This window comes from Dasypus novemcinctus, chromosome 4 (assembly GCF_030445035.2).
Source record: "Dasypus novemcinctus isolate mDasNov1 chromosome 4, mDasNov1.1.hap2, whole genome shotgun sequence".
NCBI lineage: Eukaryota > Metazoa > Chordata > Mammalia > Cingulata > Dasypodidae > Dasypus > Dasypus novemcinctus.
In genome coordinates this window covers 128,840,026-128,860,075 of record NC_080676.1, presented here as the reverse complement: position 1 = coordinate 128,860,075, position 20,050 = coordinate 128,840,026, and the positions used below count along the sequence as shown (strand labels likewise).

The window sequence follows — 20,050 nt, the reverse complement described above, 5'->3', positions numbered from 1 at the left end:
AACAGTCATAGAAGTAATTCCAGGAAGCAAAGGTCATGGGGGCCATCTTAGATTCCTGCCAACCACTGAAGGCTTGTTTTTTTCTTTCCTTTAGGACTTCCCCCATGCCTTCTTAATATTAGCTGGTTTATACAACATCATCCCCCATATCTCCCAAGGCTCCTTCCCCCCCCCCCTTTTTTTTCCAGTTAGGCCAGACAGATGAATTTATTGGGAAATGGGGGAAAAGAACAGAGTTGGCTGAAAAATAGAAGAGAAGGATGGAAATATGCACCGAGATTTGTTGCAGGCTCCTCTAGGCAGAGAGAGTGGGCTTTGGGTAATGTGGTCACCTTTCAGGCTATAAATTATTCCTCCCCTTGCTAATGCTAAGGGGAGGGCCAAGGCCCAATTTTGACACCTGATTTCCTGGTTCCCTTCAAGGAATCATAGAATGGTCTCTTACAGTATTTACATGATTTTTGTATATCGGTACTTCTCCTTGAATGAGGTTTGAGGCTAATTATGTTGGTATTCAGCATGCTTCCTCATTTTCCTCCAGATTGGACAGTATTTGGTAAAACTTCATAATTTGTGATCTGGGGCTATGATAGTTTTTTCCATATTATTCACTTCTTTTGTTGCATTCAATAGAGGAAAGCAGAGCAACAAGACTTTGCTCCATTATCTTGACCTAAAGCTCAGAAAATTTAAATATCCATTAATTTTGGAGTCTGTCATATATGCATAAAATGGAAAATTCTGAATATTCACATTAGTACTTAAAATTAATGTAAATATCAAATATCAGAAAAATATAAATATTCTGGCTCCAAATACAGTATTATGAAATTAGTATAAAAGATTTCACTGGATTTTGATGGAAATAAAACAGCATTAACATACTTTAGATTCTCCTTTTAAGAAAGTAAAAATTATCATTTTTTAAATTTGCAGAAAAATATATATATATTTAAATCCTATGATATGCATTGCAACTAAATTGTATATACATGGCGTTTATAATTGCTACACTACTTAAACATATCAAATTCACTCAGGAACAGTTGGTAATTAGATTCATTAAAAAATAAACTACCAAATTAAATTGTTTTGAGTTAAAAAAATATTTGAATGCCTTTTTAAATCTCTCCATTGACAGGTATTGTTCCCCAAATCTACTGGAGATTGTTTTCATTTGCACTAAAAAAATATTAGTTCTTTGCAGGAAGTACATTGTTGTATTTATCTTTATGCCCCTTCTTGGTCTAGCATAACATTTACATGTGGTAGGGCCATGCCAAATGTTGGTGCAGTTAATTGATACACACATATGCATACATAGGTAATACTTGCCTAGAAAATGTTTATGCAAGCAGTTTTAAATAGTGCTATAAAAAGATTAAGCAACATTAATGGGAACAGGCCAATCACATATTCCTTATTCTGCTAGTAAGAGATAAAATACAACAAAAAGAAGGCACTAATGAGTTAGGATGGTGCCTTACTAAGCGTGTAATTAATGTTATTAAGAAACATTGCAGTTGCATATTAAAATTCCGTTAACTAAGCAGCCCTTCGGCATCAGTACATTTGTTCTTTGGTTGCAAGTTGTCTTTTTTTTTTCCTTTTTTTTCCCTCTGATTGGCATCTTCGTGCAATCTTTTTCTTAAAAAATGAGATAATGGGATGTGATCAGCCTTCATGGTTTAGCTGGAGTGCTGACTTGATGGTTCTGACAAGTTGACAGGTTAAGTGAGTGAAAATGGATCTCTTGTCTTATCAGTTACTTGAAGAGCCATTTTTCAGCTATAGTTCTCCTTCCTCATCCCCACACATTAGAACCCCTTCTACTCCAGAAATGAGGAGCCTAGTTTTCCCAATTTATGACTTTGAAATGATTTTTCAACAATCTTTATAAACTGTTTTCCTTCTGCAGGTAAAAAAAGAGAAAACTTCTTTAAGAATAAAGTAAATATCACCTTATTTAATAATTAATTTGCTTTTAACTTAATATTATTTTCCTTCCAAATTACCAATTCCCTCAAAAAACCAAAATTTTATTATTTTATTCCCAGGATTTTAGTCAGGAAGGCAAGTATAGAAGCAAAGCTACCTATTGGTATAGGCAGAATAAAATGGGAAAATATGACTTAGAAGTTTAGAACTTGTTTAAGGTTTTGAAAGATTTTCTATATTGTAAATTTACAAAGTTCTCAAGTTATAACATTGTTATGATTCAAAAGTTCTATGAAATGTGTATGTTGAGTCTCAGAATGACTTCTTATAGTTACATGATTCCCTGTACTTACCTATAATTGAAATGAAGTTTATTTTAATGATCTGAAATACATTAAAGATTAAAATTATCTGTAAACGTACCCAAATTTGTATGAGTAAACCATCACACTTATAATGTAGAATATTTGCTACCATATAGGATTAAATTGGACTTGCTGAAGTCAGATAATACCATTTTACCAAAAAAAAAATTTCATGGATCCACCAACATGCAATTTAACAAGCACAGTAAAATAGCAGACTGATCTCGAGTGCCAAAGGTGGCAAAGATGCTGCGTTAGGGAAATGGTGCATTTGTTCAGCCTGGGACACTTACGTTTCTAATATAATGCATTTGCTTTCCCTGTGTGAGAGCAACTCCCACCCAAAGGAACAGATGACAAATCAAATCAATCTCTCTTCCTCCCCACCCCCCACTCAGTCTCTTCTCTTTTTCTCTTTTTCTCACATCTCTCTCTTTTGTAATGCTTTCCCATCTGTTTGTTTGAGGAATACTGAGTCAGGTCACAGTCATTACGATTGGTACATACAATATTACAGCACTCATGTTGAATCAGTCTTGATTATTTTCATGTGCATTTCATCTGGTAGAAGGGGAAATCCAGAGGACAGAGATCTTGGTACTCGCAGGCCAGTAAATAAGAACCATTAAATATTTGTTAAAAACAGCACATTTTATTATGAAGTAAAGTTCACCCAACATCCGAATTTGTTTCTAGCAGAAAAATTACTGTGGTGTTTTCCAGTAACATGTTGTCTTAAAATTGTTAAGGCCCTTACTGAAGTACAAAATGGCTATAAGCATATAGCTGTTTATTATAACACTTTTAAAAAAATCTCGTCAATGAGATTCAAAAATACAAGATATTTTGACCCAAATAATTCACTCATTTTAAGATATTCTTTCACTCTAGATAATCACAGATTACATTTTGGTATTTATACTGTCCCCTTTCAGGGAGGTGCATATTAAGTGTGAATATAATTTTTAAAAATCGTTTTAACCACTATCTCTAAATATTTGTTTTGGTAGTGTGTGTGTGCATGTGTACGCATGCGCCACACTTGCCCCAATGAACTTGGGCATTTGACCCTCTGTGCAATTGCTGTCAGAATTGCTCTACATGCCAATTTGAAAGTCTGTTCCTATTATTTTATAGTCTTACTATGAAATAAATCTGACTAACTTCATTGCCTACTTTATCAGATTCTGAATAATCTCCTGTTATTTTAGATTATGTTAGATATTATATCTACCCTTCAAGATCAGTCTTCCCACAATCAATAACATCCATAATATAAAGTAGCATCTGCATTAACTGCTACACATCTAGACTCACAAGAATTGAAGTGTAGGCTGCATATGTGAGATTTCTCTTAGGTGGAGAGCAGCGAACCAAGTCTAAATAGATGAAGAATCTAAAGAATATAATTCATTACAGTCATTTTGTTCTCTGACCATTTCCGTGCAAAAAAATATATGAAAGCAGTAAGTTAATACTTTTTCATTTAAATTTTTGACATTAAAGAAGAAAATATTTATTATTTGATTATTATTGAAAGAAAAGGTATCCATATTAGAATTTTACCGATGTTTTCAGAATTGTATTATTTGCTAGAAGTAAGGTACTGGGTGGGGAAGAAAATGTTTCATTCTTCTAGAAAAGTTATTGCCATGGACTCAGTAAGAAAAAGAGTTATTTAGAAAATTGGTAATTTAACAATTTAATGTTTGTAATCCTTGAAAATAGTGACAAGTAAAAAAATGTCATTAATATGGGGTTCATAAAAATTATTTTAAATCTTATATCTTTAAATTACATCTTTGGTTATAAATGCATTGCTTCATCTGAGATGAAGTACATGCTAATAAGTGTCAAATCAAATATTTTTGTGATATTGTGCATTTCCAATATATTAATGAGAATTCTTGAAATCAAGTGAGGTATTAAATAGTAAAAATTAAATAGAATTAAATAAGTCAAAGAAGTAATCATTTACCAGTTAGAATCTAAACTGCCCTGATTTTTAAACTGGATAAACATAAATCTCTTATTCCTATCCTATATTGTATTTTAATGAAATGACTTCTCACCATCTATTTCTTATTGGTGGAGTTAAGCGTATTAACTAATTTTGTACAGGAACTTCTACAATTCTTACAAAATGCCAAAATTTGCCTATATAATTTTTGTCACTTCTGGGTTGGTGGCTAATCATTTATAGTCTTTGGGTCATACATTCTCAATTAGTAGAAAGTGCATGTAAGAATCAGTTGCGAGATTTTTTTCAAAAAATATAATTTCCTTTACTTCTCTCCATTTGAATTACTACAACAGTAAATCACTGTCACTGATGAGAATATGTAATATCTTTCAAGTATATTGAGTTGGGGAAAAAGTCATTTAGTTTTAGATCAAGAATTCCTGTTTTGTTCTGTTTTTTTTTCCTGTTTCAAATAATTCATTTCGTACCCACTATTTGTTTGGGGCTTTCTTGGACCAAATAAAGACACTGTTTCAATGCGTAATGGTAGGCAGCACCCCATACCAGTAAGAGCTTATAATTGAACCAAGGAAGCAAGACACACACAGGAAGGAAAAAAAGAGAATAAAGAAACCAGGCAATATAAGCAAGGGCAAGTACCTTAAAGTGGAAAGAACACAAGAAAAGTACAAGATCAGACTGACTACGTTCAGGTTAATCATTGTGGACAAGATGGATCAAAGGATAGTAGATATCAGGATGGATTAACCACAAGAACAAGTAAATATTATGTGAGTGATTGAAAATAGACTGGTCTGCTGAAATGCTGGAGCTAGTTTGGGAACAAATGAGCATCAGGATGGTGCAATCTTGAACCAGCTGATGGAAGCCACAATGTAAACTGAGGAAAATAATTTGCAAGCATTGCAATGATAAGCAGTGGGAAAGCACTACACATTTTTGAATAAAGAGTGAATTGGCAAAATGATATTTTAGAAAGATTATACTTATACCGTATGTAGTATAGAAAGAGCAAGATCATGAGTTTTATGCTAACTTAATAATAAAAAACAATTCAGAAGTGATATAATGTAAGGATGTAAGGATTTTTAAAATATTCTACCATATTGGAAATTGTATATAATGTTTACCCTTATGATTGGTACTGGACCCAACAATTTCTCAGTTATTCAGATCATGGTTTGAAGTGAACCAAATTAATCTAGCAGTGCAGTGTGTAAGAAGTTTGGCAACAGCATCAAATGGAACAGAAATCTATCCTCAAATTCCTATTTAACTTTAAAGTAACCTGTGCACCCTTTATAGGATTCAGTTTACTGGGTTTTTTTTTTCATAATAATTGTAGAATTTAAATGAGAATAATATTGAACAGTAAATGAGATAATGCCTGTGGAACCCAACATTTTATAAGCACTCAATTAATGTTAATTGTTGTTATTGTATTAAACAGTTTGTGACTCAGTAGATTATTAACACAAGCAAATGATGACAGAGAATGCTTTCTAGATATGCTTTAGGCTATCCTAGAATTTAACAATGAATAAACAAATATTGAGTAGAAAAAAAATTATTTTCAATGTGAGCTTCAGACACAAAATTTTTTATTACAGAATAAAAAGTTTGTTCTCTGAGGCATAAAATTGTACCCAAAGAAAGCAAGCAGCTGAGTGACCTTGTAGCCACCCCATGTAACACATTAATATATGTAACTGCTGCATGACTATCTCCATGTTAATACCTGCCTTAGAAAGCTGTATGTTCCTGTAGAAACAACTCCGAACATGATGTAATTAACCTTTAGGGTCCCCCATCCCGTCATCTCAAAGCCCACCTCATGCATGGCCTGTGCTTCCTACTCATGTTCAACCATCTGATTTCCATATCACCCGTTCCCTCTCACCCCAGCGGGCATTAGCATAACAGAGCTGTGGCACGACTTTGATTGAAGCCAGCTTGGACTCAATGCCTTATCAAAGCATAATTTAGCAGAAATCAAATCTAATTTACTATGTATTGTATTTAAGTTCTCAAAACACAGTTTCAAGAAAACCATCCCAGACCTCTAATCTTAATTGACCTTTTGTGTTTGGGCCTACTTCTCTGGAAATCTCACACATGCATTTCCTATAGAGCTATTGTTTTTAACTTTCAAGTGTCGATTAGACACTGCCTTGTGCCACTGTTTACTTTGGCTCATTTTTTGTAATAGCTGAAGCAATAAGGTATAATCACTTGGCAGATTAAGCACATAGGTTATTATATCATATTTACAAATGATTTGTCTAATGCTTTCAGGTTTTAGAGAGGATATAAATATGTATTTTATAGTCTTCTGTCTTAGAAATATGTAAGAACTGCCATTTCAATAACTAGTATATTCTTCTGGAGTTTATAACTCAATCTTTTAAATTCACATTGAGCTGAAATGTGTGTTTTGAATTGTCATCTTGAGGACCTAATTTTTTATGTATATATATATTTAATGAGAGCCATCATAGAAAATCCATTTTATGTATAGTATACTTTGTGCTACTGTACTGTGGTGATAAAATGCCACCTCTACCTGCTCCCTCCCATCAGTGCCATCAGCCTGCTAGTCTCTTCTCAAAGGATTTTCACTGCCACCTCGCAGAAATACTGAGACTGCCAAATGTTATCAGAAGAATTATTGATGCAGTTTTTCATTTTAAAACCTCCAAAAATAAATTCCTTCATCTAATATCCCTTCAAAGAAGATTGCAATATAGATCTTGGGTAGAGAGAGAGTCTACAGAAGTAGGAATGATTGACACAATTTGTTTAGGTGGCCGAACTTCAGGTGACAACAAGAAAGAATGTCCGTTTTCAGAGACATGATTAGTCTTTAAATCTTTTGCTTGTTCAATTCTTCAACATTTTTATTTCCCTTTTTAATTTTAAAAAATATACAATTTCCCAGTTCTAATAAGATCAGCATGGCTTAATCTCTAATGACAATAAATTATTTGATATTTTAGAAATCCAGGTATTTATAACTTGGAATAGCAGAATAATATAAATAAATGGCACATGAAAGGATATCTCAAAATGATTAACACTCTCATAGATTGATTAACACAAAGACTGATAGCTTTCTGTCCAAGGTCTTTAAAAAAATTCAGAATGAGTCAAATTTAAGAAATGATTTCCTTGTCTTTTTTAGACTACAACATCAGTGGTAACAGTACATTGTGATATTGCAGAATTTGTCCTTTAAGAGTTCTGATAAACTTTTCTCTTAAGGTGCTGCCATGAATAACAATTCTTAATTGGATTTTTTGCTCCAACTTGCTAAGGTTTTTCAGTCTTGCACCTAACTTTTCTCTAAAAATTATTAGATATTAATTAATATCTAAATTGCTTCCAGAGCATTCTTTTGGAAATACAAATCTATTCTCTCTCTTTCATATGAGTCTTTGCAAAGGTCTCTATAGCTTCCAGAGCAAAGTTTAATTAAGCTTCTTTAGCATAAATTATCTGGCACTACCTATGCCACCTCTGTACTTCAGCTTCCTTATATTCTCAAAATAATTTAAACTCCCCCCAAGACAGATCCACAGGTCTTTCTCTGTCCCAAGTGACTCCTTACTCCTCTTCATCATGTAAACTCTTATTTGTGCTACAAAAAACAGCTCAAGTATAACTACCTTCTCACATCTTTCCTCTTTTTTCTTTATCACTTTGTCCAATTTGATGCTTGTCAACAATTTCTCCCCTAATGCATTTTGCATTTTTCTATTATTACACAAATAACAATCTGCTGCATTTGTATTTATTTATTTACATGTAATTCTCTGCCATTGAATGTAAGCTCCTTGATGGCAAGAGCAATATTTTTATTTGGCTTTACATCCCTGATACCAAGAACAGTGTTTGATATATATTAGATATTCTATACATTTTAAGTGGATAAATGAATGAATCATCTTTACAGAAAAGTGGATAAATAGATGACATCATTAGCTAGGTCTTATTTTGTGAGTTTGAGGGGTGATTTTTTAGCAGTGTTAACAATTGTAGACTCTGGATTACCAAAGCAATTTAAAATATCACTCAGTATCAGCAGAAAAATTTTTGAATTTAGAAAAATGAAAGTCAAGGAAGTTTGTAGTTATATTTAAAGTACAAGTGGTAATTTTGTAGGTAGATAGATAGATAGATAGATAGATAGATATGGAGAGGCTAAGAATAACATACTTAAAATTACAAAATATATTTTCATTGTTTTATTTGCTGTTTTATGTTATGATTTAAATCATGTATCTTCACAGTTACTACATTTAAAACATATATAGAGAGAAGGACTTTATAAAATATATGGGGCTCTAAGTTTTTACTAACCAGTTATGTGAGTCAATTTAAATTATTTCTATCTCAAAGTAGCACAGAAGAACTAATAAGCTGGATATGTGACTTTTATTAAAGAATGTTAAATATATTATTTTTACTAAATAAATTTTATTTCGACAGTGATATGCAAACTAAATCACTCAGCGTTGCTCCCTTAGCTAGTGTCTGTGTGGGTACTATAAATTTTCTTTAGTAAGTTTACAAAGAAATAAAGTATTTTACATTAACTCCTTAACTTTTTCTTAATATATTTTTTCCTAGATTTTTATGATGATAGTAACCAATCTAAAGTCTGTCTTGTTACAAATCAGTTTCAAATTTCTTCTGTGAAAAATGGAAACTACAATGTTTTAAGAGTTTGTTGTTCTTCTCAGAAGTAATTTTGTAACATTGATTTAAACTATCATTTCTATTAGAAAACATGAAAAAGATCAATGTATCTGCTGATTCAGTGGAATTGTGTAGAAATAACAAGACTGTAAGAAGCAAGTAATCTCCTGGAAATGCAAGGCAACATAAACCACACTCTGTTCAAATAGATCCATAAATCTGGTTCCCTATACTGTTAGAATGAGACTTCTGCTATCTATAGTTGTAGAAGAAAATTTCACTTAGTAGATTTATTCTTTCTGTCCTTGGTTTATGTGTTGAGATAGGAGGCAGTATAATAGAACACCAAAAAATAAGTCATTACAAATCTCCATGAATTGTTTTTTTGTTTTGTTTTGTTTTTTGTTCTATTGAAAAATAATACTGCTGCTTTTTCTATGCTGGCATTCTTGTAATAAGAATGAGTAATTTGTTATATTTTGGAGGTACCCTACTTTTACTCCATCCTTGAACCTTTATTCATATATTCCTGAAAGACTGAAAAAAATTCTTAAAGGCCTTTATCAGACTTTCTGTTAGAGTTCTTATTGTTAGAGTCCTTTATGTTAGGGTTCTTCAGAATTCGATTTCAGGATTGTTACCCGGTTCTAAAGGTTAGAGGTGATCTTAAAGTTTTTTGCTTGGTCTTAGTTTTCTAACATCAGCAAAGAATTAAAGTGGGAAGATATCATTAGAAAAGTCATAGAATAAACATCAACTTCTCTCTTCAATAGAAGTGGGTTTTGGTATGAGAAAGATGTCTTTGTGAAAAATTGCAGATATACTGTCTATTAGGTATAGCTTTGCCTTCTCTCTCTTTACTTTTAGAAACCAATTCAAATCTTAACTTTCTTTGGATTCTTACCCCATCCCTGTTATCCATTTGTAGTACAGTTACTTGTGTCTAGGTTTCATTATCTTCACCTACACAATTTTTTTAAAATCTCTAATTTAGACTCCCTTTTTATTGAGCACCTCCCCACCCCAACTCATACTACCTTCAGTGGAGAGTTAAAACTTCCAAAAATTCTGCTATGTTTATATCACTCCTCAATTTAGGAAGAATCAGAATAAAATTATTGGTTTCAGTGTTCAGGCTTTCCTTCAAATGGGTCCAAATCTGTTCTTATATCCTGTTTGTTTTGTTTTGTTTTTTAATTTTTAAAATTAATGTACTGAAGTATATCACTCATACATAAGCATACATAAACAATAAGTCTATAATAATAGTTGTGAACTTACAAAACAAACATATGTAACATTATACAGGACTCTTATAACTCACCCTACCACTAATGACATGCACTGTTGTTAAACCTTTTTACGTATGATTAAAGAGCACTGTCAAAATATTACTACTAACCAAAGTATTTTTCCCCCAACCAACCCTATTATTATAATATTTATGTCATTTATACATGAACATACATAAATAATAAGTGTATGGTAAAAGTTGTGAAACAAAGAAAACATGCATAATATCATACAGGGGTCCCATACATCAACTCTCCATCAACACCTTGCATTTTCATGAGACGTTTCTTACAAATTATGGAATAATATCATCAAAATCTTACTACTAATTATAGTCCTTATCTTAGATTTGGTGTATTTTCCCCCAACCCACCCTATTATTATTTATTAAGTATGCTTTTTTATGACAGAGGTGTAACCTTATAAAATAATCATGCGCATGCGCAGAATTCCCAAATAACACTCCTCCATCAACACACCACATTGTGGTGAAACATTTGCTGCAGATAAGATAATATCACCTGATTGTTACCAGTCCATAGTGTACATTTGGCTCACATTTTCCACATTGCCTCAATATCAACACAGTACATCTTTCACATAGATGCAAGAATATTATATTAATGCTAACCACAGTCCATAGGTCACTCCAGCTGTATTTTTCCCATGCTTCTCCACATTCCCAACACCCTGCAGTAGTGATGTACATTTGCTCTAGCTAACAAAGGGCACTCTTGCATCTGTACCATCAACCACAATTCTCATCCATCTCTTGGTTTACTGTGCTATTCACTTCCTAGATTGTTCTCTAACATTCTGTCAATTGGCCTTTACATACCTAGACTACCATTTTCAGCCACATCCCCATTTATAAACTAGCTGTTACTCACTATGTGTTACCATCTACTCTATATATTTCCATACTTTTACTGTAAATCTAATTAAAACTTCTACATACATTAAACATCAGTAGTCCATCTTGGTCTTCCTCTTATCTTCTTTAAGAGTCCACCACCTACCACCATGTCTTGAAAATATTTTCCTACAATTTCATCTAAAAGTTTATGGTTCTTTTATTTTTAGATTTTTGATCTATTTTGAGTTAATTTTGGTTACAGTGAGATAGGGGTCCTCTTTCCTTCTTTTGGCTATGGACATCCAATTCTTTCAGCACCATTTGTTGAATGGACTGTCCTGCCTAAGCTATGTGGGTTTGACAGGCTAGTCAAAAATCACTTGACCATACCTGTGAGACTCTGTTTCTGAATCATCAATTTGGTTCCATTGGTCTATGTATCTGTCCTTATGCCAGTACCATGCTGTTTTTTTACCACTGTAGCTAGGTAATATGATTTAAAGTCAGGAGATGAGGGTTTGCTTTTCCTTTTAATTGGCTATTCAGGACCCATTACCCTTCCAAATAAATTTGGTGATTGTGTTTTCAATATGTTTTTTTATGCTGGTGGAAATTTTTATCAGGATTGCCTTGAATCTGTATATCAATTTGAGTAGAATTGACATCTTAATGATATTTAGTCTTCAAGTCCATGAGCATGGAATATTCTTCCAGTTATTTAGGGCTTTTTTGATTTCTTTTAAGAAGGAGTTGCAGTTTTCTGAATACAAGTGCTTTACATCATTGGTTAAGTGTATTCCTGACTATTTGAGTTTTATCTGTCATTTTATTTTTACCACTTCTTTGTTTGTTTTTTATTTACTTCTCTCCCCCCCCCCCCCCCAGTTGTCTGCTCTCTGTGTCCATGTGTCCATTCGCTGTATGTTCTTCTGTGACCACTTCTGTCCTTATCAGCAGCACTGGGAATCTGTATTTCTTTTTGTTACATCATCTTGTTGTGTCAGCTCTCTGTGTGTGCAGCACCATTCTGGGGCAGGCTGCACTTTCTTTCACGCTGGGCAGCTCTCCTTACAGGGTGCACTCCTTGGGCGTGGGGCTTTCCTATATGGGGGACACCCCTGCATGGCAGGGCACTCCTTGTGCACATCAGCACTGCGCATGGGCCAGCTCCACATGGGTCAGGGAGGCCCAGGGTTTGAACTGCAGACCTCCCATGTGGTAGACGGATGCCCTATCCATTGGGCCAAGTCTGCTTCCCTTCACCACTCTTTTGACATTTTTTGTTACTTTTATTGAATAATCTTCATTTCTAGACTCTTTTCCAGGCCTTTCTCTCCTGTCTCTTCTTTTCAGGCTCTAGCACACCCTTTAGTATTTCCTGAAAATCTAGTCTCTTGCTTAGAAATTCTCTCAGTTTCTGTTTATCTGTGAATATTATAATCTCATCCTCAGTTTTGAAAAACATTCTTGACTGGAAGTTTTTCTCTTGTAGTGTCTTAAATATATCAGATCACTCTCTTCTTGCCTCCATGATTTCTGGTAAGAAATCAGCACTTAATCCTATTGGGTATCCCTTATATGTTATGCATTGCTTTTCTCTTGCTGTTCTTAAAATTCTCTCTTTGTCTTTGACATTTGACATTCTGATGAGTATGTGTCTCAGAGTTGGTCTATTGGATTTTTTTCGGGAGTACATTGCACTTCTTGGACATGAATATCTATGTCATTCCCTAGGGTTGGGAATTTTTCTGCCATTATTTCTTTAAATATTCCTTCTGCCCCTTTTCCCTTCTCTTCTCCTTCTGGGACACCCATAAGATGTATGTTTGGCACCTTTTGCTGTCATTTACTTCTCTGAGACCTTTTTCAATTTTTTCCATTCTTTTCTTCATCTGTTCTTTTTATGTTCAATTTCAGAGGCCATTCTTCAAGCTCACTAATCCTTCCTTCTACTTCCTCAAATCTGCTATTATATGATTCCAATGTTTTTTTAATTTCATTTATTGTACCTTTCATTCCCATAAGATCTGCTATTTTTCTGTGTATGCTTTCAAATTCTTTGTGCTCATCCATTGCTTTCTTAATATCCTTAATCTCTTTAGCCATCTCTGTTAATTTATTAAGATTTGTTTGAACATCTATGATTAGTTGTCTCAAATCCTTTATGTCACCTGGGGGCTTATCTTGTTCCTTTAACTGGGCCATAACTTGCTGTTTCTTGGTATGGATTGTAATTTTTTGTTGGTGTCTTGGCATTTGGATTACTAGAGTATTTATTCTGGGTGCAGTTTTTCTCTTTAGTTTAGGGCTTCCTTTCTCCCTTGCTAGTTGTGCAGTTGGAGCCAACATGTATTTAGTCCTGTAAGCTGTGGAGGCTCAAGCTGCCCTCATTGCACCAGTGACCAATGAAGCTTCTTCCAACTTTCTCCTTTGCCAGGGGTAGGACAGAGTCACAGCTGTGTGGAATAATCCAAGTCATGTAGGCCTAGACTGTAGTATCCCCAAGAGACTATGAAGCTTTACACCCCTTTCCCTCCTACTTGGGGTGGGGATGGAGCTGCAGGTATTGTCAGCAATCTATGCAGTTCAGGTCCAAGATGACCACAGTTGCCCTGGTAGACTTCCAACTTTCAGTCTGTGCCAGCCAAAGTTACCTGCAGTTACCTGGATAGGCTGGTGCAGGGTCTGCCAGCCTCCTCCTTGCTAGAGATGGGGCTGAATCCTAGGGTAGGGCTGCATGCTGATTTGGCTGAAAGAAACTGGTACCTACCCCACTGTGATTTTCAGTTAGCCTGGCATCCCCTCAGGCTGGGGGTGGAGTCAAAATGGCAGCCACATGCCTCTTTCTGACTTGGACTGATTCATACCTCAACTGTTCCCAGGGTTATATCTTAGCCAGCCAAGTCTACTAATCAGTAGCCGTAATTGGCAGCTGACCATCTCCTCCTCTCCTGTTTTGGGGAAATGGAGCTTCCAATTCCAGCCACAGATTAGCTCCTGGGGTGGCTCATGCCACCAGAGTAGCATAATCACTGGCCTCTGCAGCTTGGCTAATAATTTCCCAGAAAGGCTGGCACAGGTCCCCACAGCTTCCTCCCTGTTGGAGGTGGCACTGGGGCCTAGGCTAGAGCTGCAATCTGATCTGGATGGAAAGAAGCTGGTCCCTACCATTACTGTGATTTTTTGTCTGCCCCTCTTCCCCTCATACCAGGTGTGGAGTTAAGATGGTGGCTTCTGGCCTCTTGGACAGGCTCAAACTTAAGCTATTCTCAGGATTATACTTTAGCTACTGAATTTACTCATCAGTAGCTGAAGTTGGTGCCCAACCGTCTCTTCCTCCCCCATTTTTGGGTAGTGGAGCTTTCAATTCCAGCCACGGAACAGCTCCTGAGGTGGCTTGTGCCTTCAGTGGAGGATGGGCACCGGCCTCCATGTCATGGAGCACTCTATTTATGAGTCTTCTCCTCCTGTCATTCCTTCAAGTATGTTGTAGGATGCTCTGCTGGCCTCCTAGAGCCCCCAAATAGGTGCTTCAGCTAGCTCCAGAGAGCTTGGTGTGTTTACTAACTGCACTATAGCAGGAGCTGACTCTAGGAGCGCCTTACTTCACTGCCATCTTGCTGGTTGTCTCCCCTTATATCCTGTTTTAATTTGCTAGGCTGCTTGAAAACTGATACCATGAAATGGTATCAGCTTAAACAACAGGAATTTAATAGTTTACAAGCTTACAAATTTGAGGCCATGAGAATGTCCAGATCAAGACATCATCCAGCCAATGCTTTCTTCCCAATGACTGGCTGCCAGTAATCCTTGACTCCTCTGCCGCATGACATGGCACATGGAAGCATCTGCTGGTGTCTCCATTATCTTCCTGGTTTCATTGCTTTTAGCTTCTTGCTTCCAGCGCTTTTCTCTCTTTGTCTGAATTTCAATCTCTTATAAAGGGCTCCAGTAAGAGGATTAAGACCCACCTTGGCCACAGCTTAATTGAAGTAACCTCATTAAAATTCCTACTTCCAATCAGCTTACACCCACAAGAATAGATAAGCTTTATAAATGTGAGTTTCTGGGGTACATACAGTTTCAAACCACACAAATACTCTAATGTTTATACAACTTGGACCCTTCATACCTGCTGGATTACATTCTGTATGCTAAATGTGTCCTTGTCCCTTGTGTGTAGCTCTGTACATGCCTTGCTTGAATGTGTTCTTTTTTCCACTTATCTATAGGATGCTTTCTCTTAAAAGAACATGTAATGCCCACTCCCTTCATAAAGCATTTCACAGTTACCACAACGAAAAAAGAGCATTATCATGCTTATTTTATGTACTATAATCTAAGTGTGCATCCACTGTGCCCTGAGATTACCTTGATCATTTCCTTTTCCTCACTCATAGATCTTGGTGTAGTTTGGTTGTTGTTTCCGTCATGTTTCAATTTTCCAAATTAGACTGGGAAATCCTTGATGAGTGTTGACTAGGTGCTTCTCGTTCCTGTATCTTTAGTATCTAATAGAGAAACATAGTAATTCCCAAGGTAATGCACATTTGTGAGTTGAATTAAATTTAATCAGCCATTTTCTTATATTTCCTTATATTCCTTAATTATCTTTATATTTAATTCCATTTCCTTCAAAATCTTCAACTCCTCTTCAGTTCTTCAATGTTAATTCTTCAATGCTTTGAGAAGAGGCATCATATTTTATGCCTTCTGGTATACCTGGGCCTAGCACAATATGTTGTAAATATTATAAGAAGAAGCAATGTTTGTCAATAGATTAACTTCAGAGAAAGGAAATGGTTGTACAAGGAAGTGCTACATTTCTATCTTTACATATTCAAAAGTCAGAATCAAATAGAGAAACCACAGTTTTCCTTAAAAATTTTGTTAAGAAAACTACTTCAGTCAGAATATGGGCCACAGGATTACAATGTACAATATTAAAAATGTGTCTACTACTAAGTTGACGTCTTTTCTCACATTTGAAAGAGTGCTTGTTTCTACTTCCCCTTTATGCTTTGAGAAATGCATAAAAATAAAACTTTAACCTCTGCCTAGCACTGGGCAATCCACTTAGTACCAGATTTTTTTCTTTGGTACTTTTTCTTTGTCAGTGGTTGATATTTACACACTTTCTCTCCTTTTAAATTATAGCTCCTCCACAGTTTGTGGTTAGGCCAAGAGATCAGATTGTTACTCAAGGTCGAACAGTGACATTTCCCTGTGAAACTAAAGGAAACCCACAGCCAGCTGTTTTTTGGCAGAAAGAAGGCAGCCAGGTGAGTGTGAGGTTTGACTGATGTTCTGAAATCTCTGAACTTTTCTCTCTGGTGTTTCTCAAAGCATGCCCGGCCTCCCTTGTTAGGAACATTGAATTTATTTTATTTCTGAAAAAAAGAAACCAATGGTTTCTAAAATAATTAGGTGTTGGTTGCTCTGTTATAACATTCTTTAGGTGCTAGTGTTAATTTTCTAAAAGTCTGGATCTTTCACATACTAGAAGCAAACAATGTGTCTAAATTTCCTTAAAAAGCCCAACGATGTCTTCTCTAGCTATTTAAAAACTGAACAGAAAGTTATTTTTTCTCTTTCCATTGAGCTATATTGGGATGAATAAATGAATTAGGACTGTTAAGGTGCTTACAACAGTACCTGGCATGTGGAAAGCATTCAAAAAATATGTCCATCTTTAATTGGCCTAGAAACCTTCTTTCATAGACAGTCTGAATAATTTTTTTCATCACAAATTTAAGTATTCTTTCATTTAATAGTAGATTGTAGGATTAAGTTAGGCTTTATACATAAAAGTGTTTTGCACAATATGAAGATCAAACAAGATATTATTATATTACTCATAACAAATATAATAATGCAATGTAAAGTACATTGTAAATTTATACTTTAAATCTATGTTTTGAATTTAACACTATCAAAAGTTGTCTTGTTATTATATAGCTGCAGCTATCCCATGCAGCTGCTAAACCATTACTGCTGAAAGAGCTAGAAGTTAGATAAAAGATACTGAGTAAAATGTGTATTGGTCCTGTTTGGTCCTGTGGCCAACACACTTATGAGGTGTAAATATGTTACATTATATTTAATGATTTTTGCAACAAGTAATCATCAAATAGCATTTAGTATTTTTTTTTTTTTGATATTTGACAAAGTGGCATTTAATTCCAGAGATATTAATCTTGGAAGTTACATAAAATTTTCAGTTAGGTAGCTTGATTTGATGATAATCTTAGGTCAGTGTTCATTCCCTCATCCATCTTCCATTAGAGAAAGACAGAGAGTGGAGGTGGGGAAAGGCCAACTGAGACTGAGAACAAAAGAGAAATGCTTGATCAAATTGTAAATTTTTAAATCATGAATTAGAATATTAGGAAAAATAAATTGTTCTTACTGTCTTCAGTATCCAATTTTTACCATGATCTATGACTATTCATCAGTAGAAAGAGTTAAGAGCCTGGACTTAATGGTCCATATTCCTCAATATGTGCTGATAGTGCCAATTAGCACTAATAGGATACCCAGGCACTTCAAGGCAAGAAGAGTTCTGTAGAGTTCTTGATTTTTGCTTGTAATCAATTTTCTTTTGCCTGTGCCACACAAGCACGGAATAAAGATGATGAGTTAACCTCAATCATATGCCATTTTCCATGTCAGCAATCATTTAGAAAGTGGACTGATATTACATTGTAGAGGAAGAGATCCCAGAGAGAATTAAGCCTATCTGATGTATTAGTGCTATGTAAATTAGTATTCTAATGGATAATTGTAGGAAAGTGCACACTTTGAGTTGTTGTATCATTTTCAAGTGGCTTTAAAATTTAGACCCCTCTACTTTGGATAGTTTATTTCAGCAGTATATTTGGATTCCATGGGAGAATTAGCTTGTTCTCAAATTACTTTTCCTATGTATGAAAATGTCTAGCCTTATATAATAATGCAAAGTTTATAAGAGGGCAATAGCATTTTGAAATTATATTCCTGACATACTAGCAAACATCACTTCTTTTAGAAGGAGTTTAATAACATGGTAATGTTTATGTAAAGTGGGCTTATAGTGTGTCACTCTTGAATCTAATAAAGTGGACATCCATCATGTAGCAATAAAGAGAAGAGCTTCTAATTAAAGTAGGACATCATTTGCAGGATTAAAGTCATTTAGTGTAATTGAAAAGTGTTAATACCCTATTTTATCCTCTTCCATTGGTATTACTTCAAGGGTAAAAACATTTTAAGGTGAAAATGTGTCTTGTGCCTTTAATTGAATGTTATTACCTCCTGATTTTAACGTATTGAAACTGTTTAATTACAAACATGGAAAATTAATTACTATATCGAGAAACAGATCCCAGAGGGTTATAATGTTCTTTTTTTGTAAGTAAATACAACATAAAAATTGATATGTCCTTATTTATAATCCAGCTTGGAAACATACCTCAATATGATTTATTATTCCCAAATGTTTTTTCTTAATTGAACAATAGTAAAACAACATAGGTCATCCAAGTTAATATTTCTGTCACATAAGAACATTTAATGATTTGCAATTAGGCTGTATGTAATTAATATGACATAGTAAACTAAAGTTTTTCTTTTAAGAAAGTAATGTTATAAAATTCTTTAAGCTTAACATACACATTTTTAGACACATTCTATGTCCTATTTTTATTTTCGTCGGTTTGCTTAATATTGCTGAGACTGTAGCATTTGTTCATAGCTGCTTTTGAAGCTGTAACCTACCAGAACCTAACAGCAGAGTAGATTCTGCTGTTTCTCTCAAACCTAGTCACACACTTTTGAACATGTTCGGAGAAATCCAGTTGATTCCATCAAGTATTTCAAATTATAAGGAGAAATTATATTTTGCATTCCTTAACTTTTTGCAGTTTAAAAAGTACATTCACAGTTCATTTATAGTCATGATCCTCGGAACCTCGAATTAGTGGAGTCAGGTAATCATTTTCATGCCCATTTAACAGATGAGGAAAGAAGGTCTCAAAGAGACTAAATAATTATCCAAAAGTCAGGGAGAGATTAAATTGTTAAGAAAAAGATTCAGATTTTTTAAAAATGCAGTTGATTGTGCCTTCTACTAGAGTGTGACTTAAAACATATTATTTCCCCATGCTTTGGAAAAAGTTCACTCATGTGTGGTATTTAATCATTTCAGTAACACATTAAAAAAAAATCTGTTTTTTCCCCCAACCTTATTCCCATTATCATAGTAACTATTTTTAACTTATTTTCCTGGTAAGAAAAGAGTATTGATGAGATTGCATTTGCTTTCACAGAACCTTCTTTTCCCAAACCAACCACAGCAGCCCAACAGTAGATGCTCAGTGTCACCAACTGGAGACCTCACAATTACCAACATCCAACGATCAGATGCCGGTTACTACATCTGCCAGGCCCTAACCGTGGCAGGAAGCATTTTAGCAAAAGCTCAACTGGAGGTTACTGATGGTGCGCTATTACTGTTAGATTTTTCTTATGAAAGTAGTTATTTTATTTCAAGATATACATTAGCCGTGTAGAATTCTTTGATTTTTAAACCATTTAGGTAAATTCTTACCTTCTAAGTTTGAATCTCGGTAAGATAATATTTTTTAATAATTTCTGATTCTCCCTGATTTGACATCACTTATCTTCCTTAAGAACTGCAAAGATAATCTATTTTATTCTTAAAAAGTTTGTGATTTTAAAATATTGGGATTCTCAAGAAATGATGTCACAATGACAGTTTATAGAAATATAAATTGTATATTTTTATTTATTCTTATGTTGTCATGATTGCTTCTAATAGATATTAATAATTTTATTTTACTAGACAGGAGGAAGCCTCACTTTAATATTATCAGTGAAAACACAAAAGAGCTGGTTTGCTAAACATTATGACATTCC

The 20,050-nt window shown here is 34.5% G+C and overlaps 1 protein-coding gene across 17 annotated transcripts in view; it reads left to right on the top strand.

Annotated features, from left to right (window-relative positions):
* The window catches only part of ROBO2 (roundabout guidance receptor 2), a 1,471,152-nt gene that overhangs the window by 1,349,065 nt on the left and 102,037 nt on the right, over nt 1-20,050 (top strand). For all 17 annotated transcript variants that reach the window (XM_058296090.2, XM_058296089.2, XM_058296096.2 and 14 more), the window contains 2 exons: nt 16,292-16,416; nt 19,441-19,612. In XM_058296090.2, coding sequence (XP_058152073.1) covers nt 16,292-16,416; nt 19,441-19,612 — 297 coding nt within the window. The remainder of the gene's footprint in view (nt 1-16,291; nt 16,417-19,440; nt 19,613-20,050) is intronic.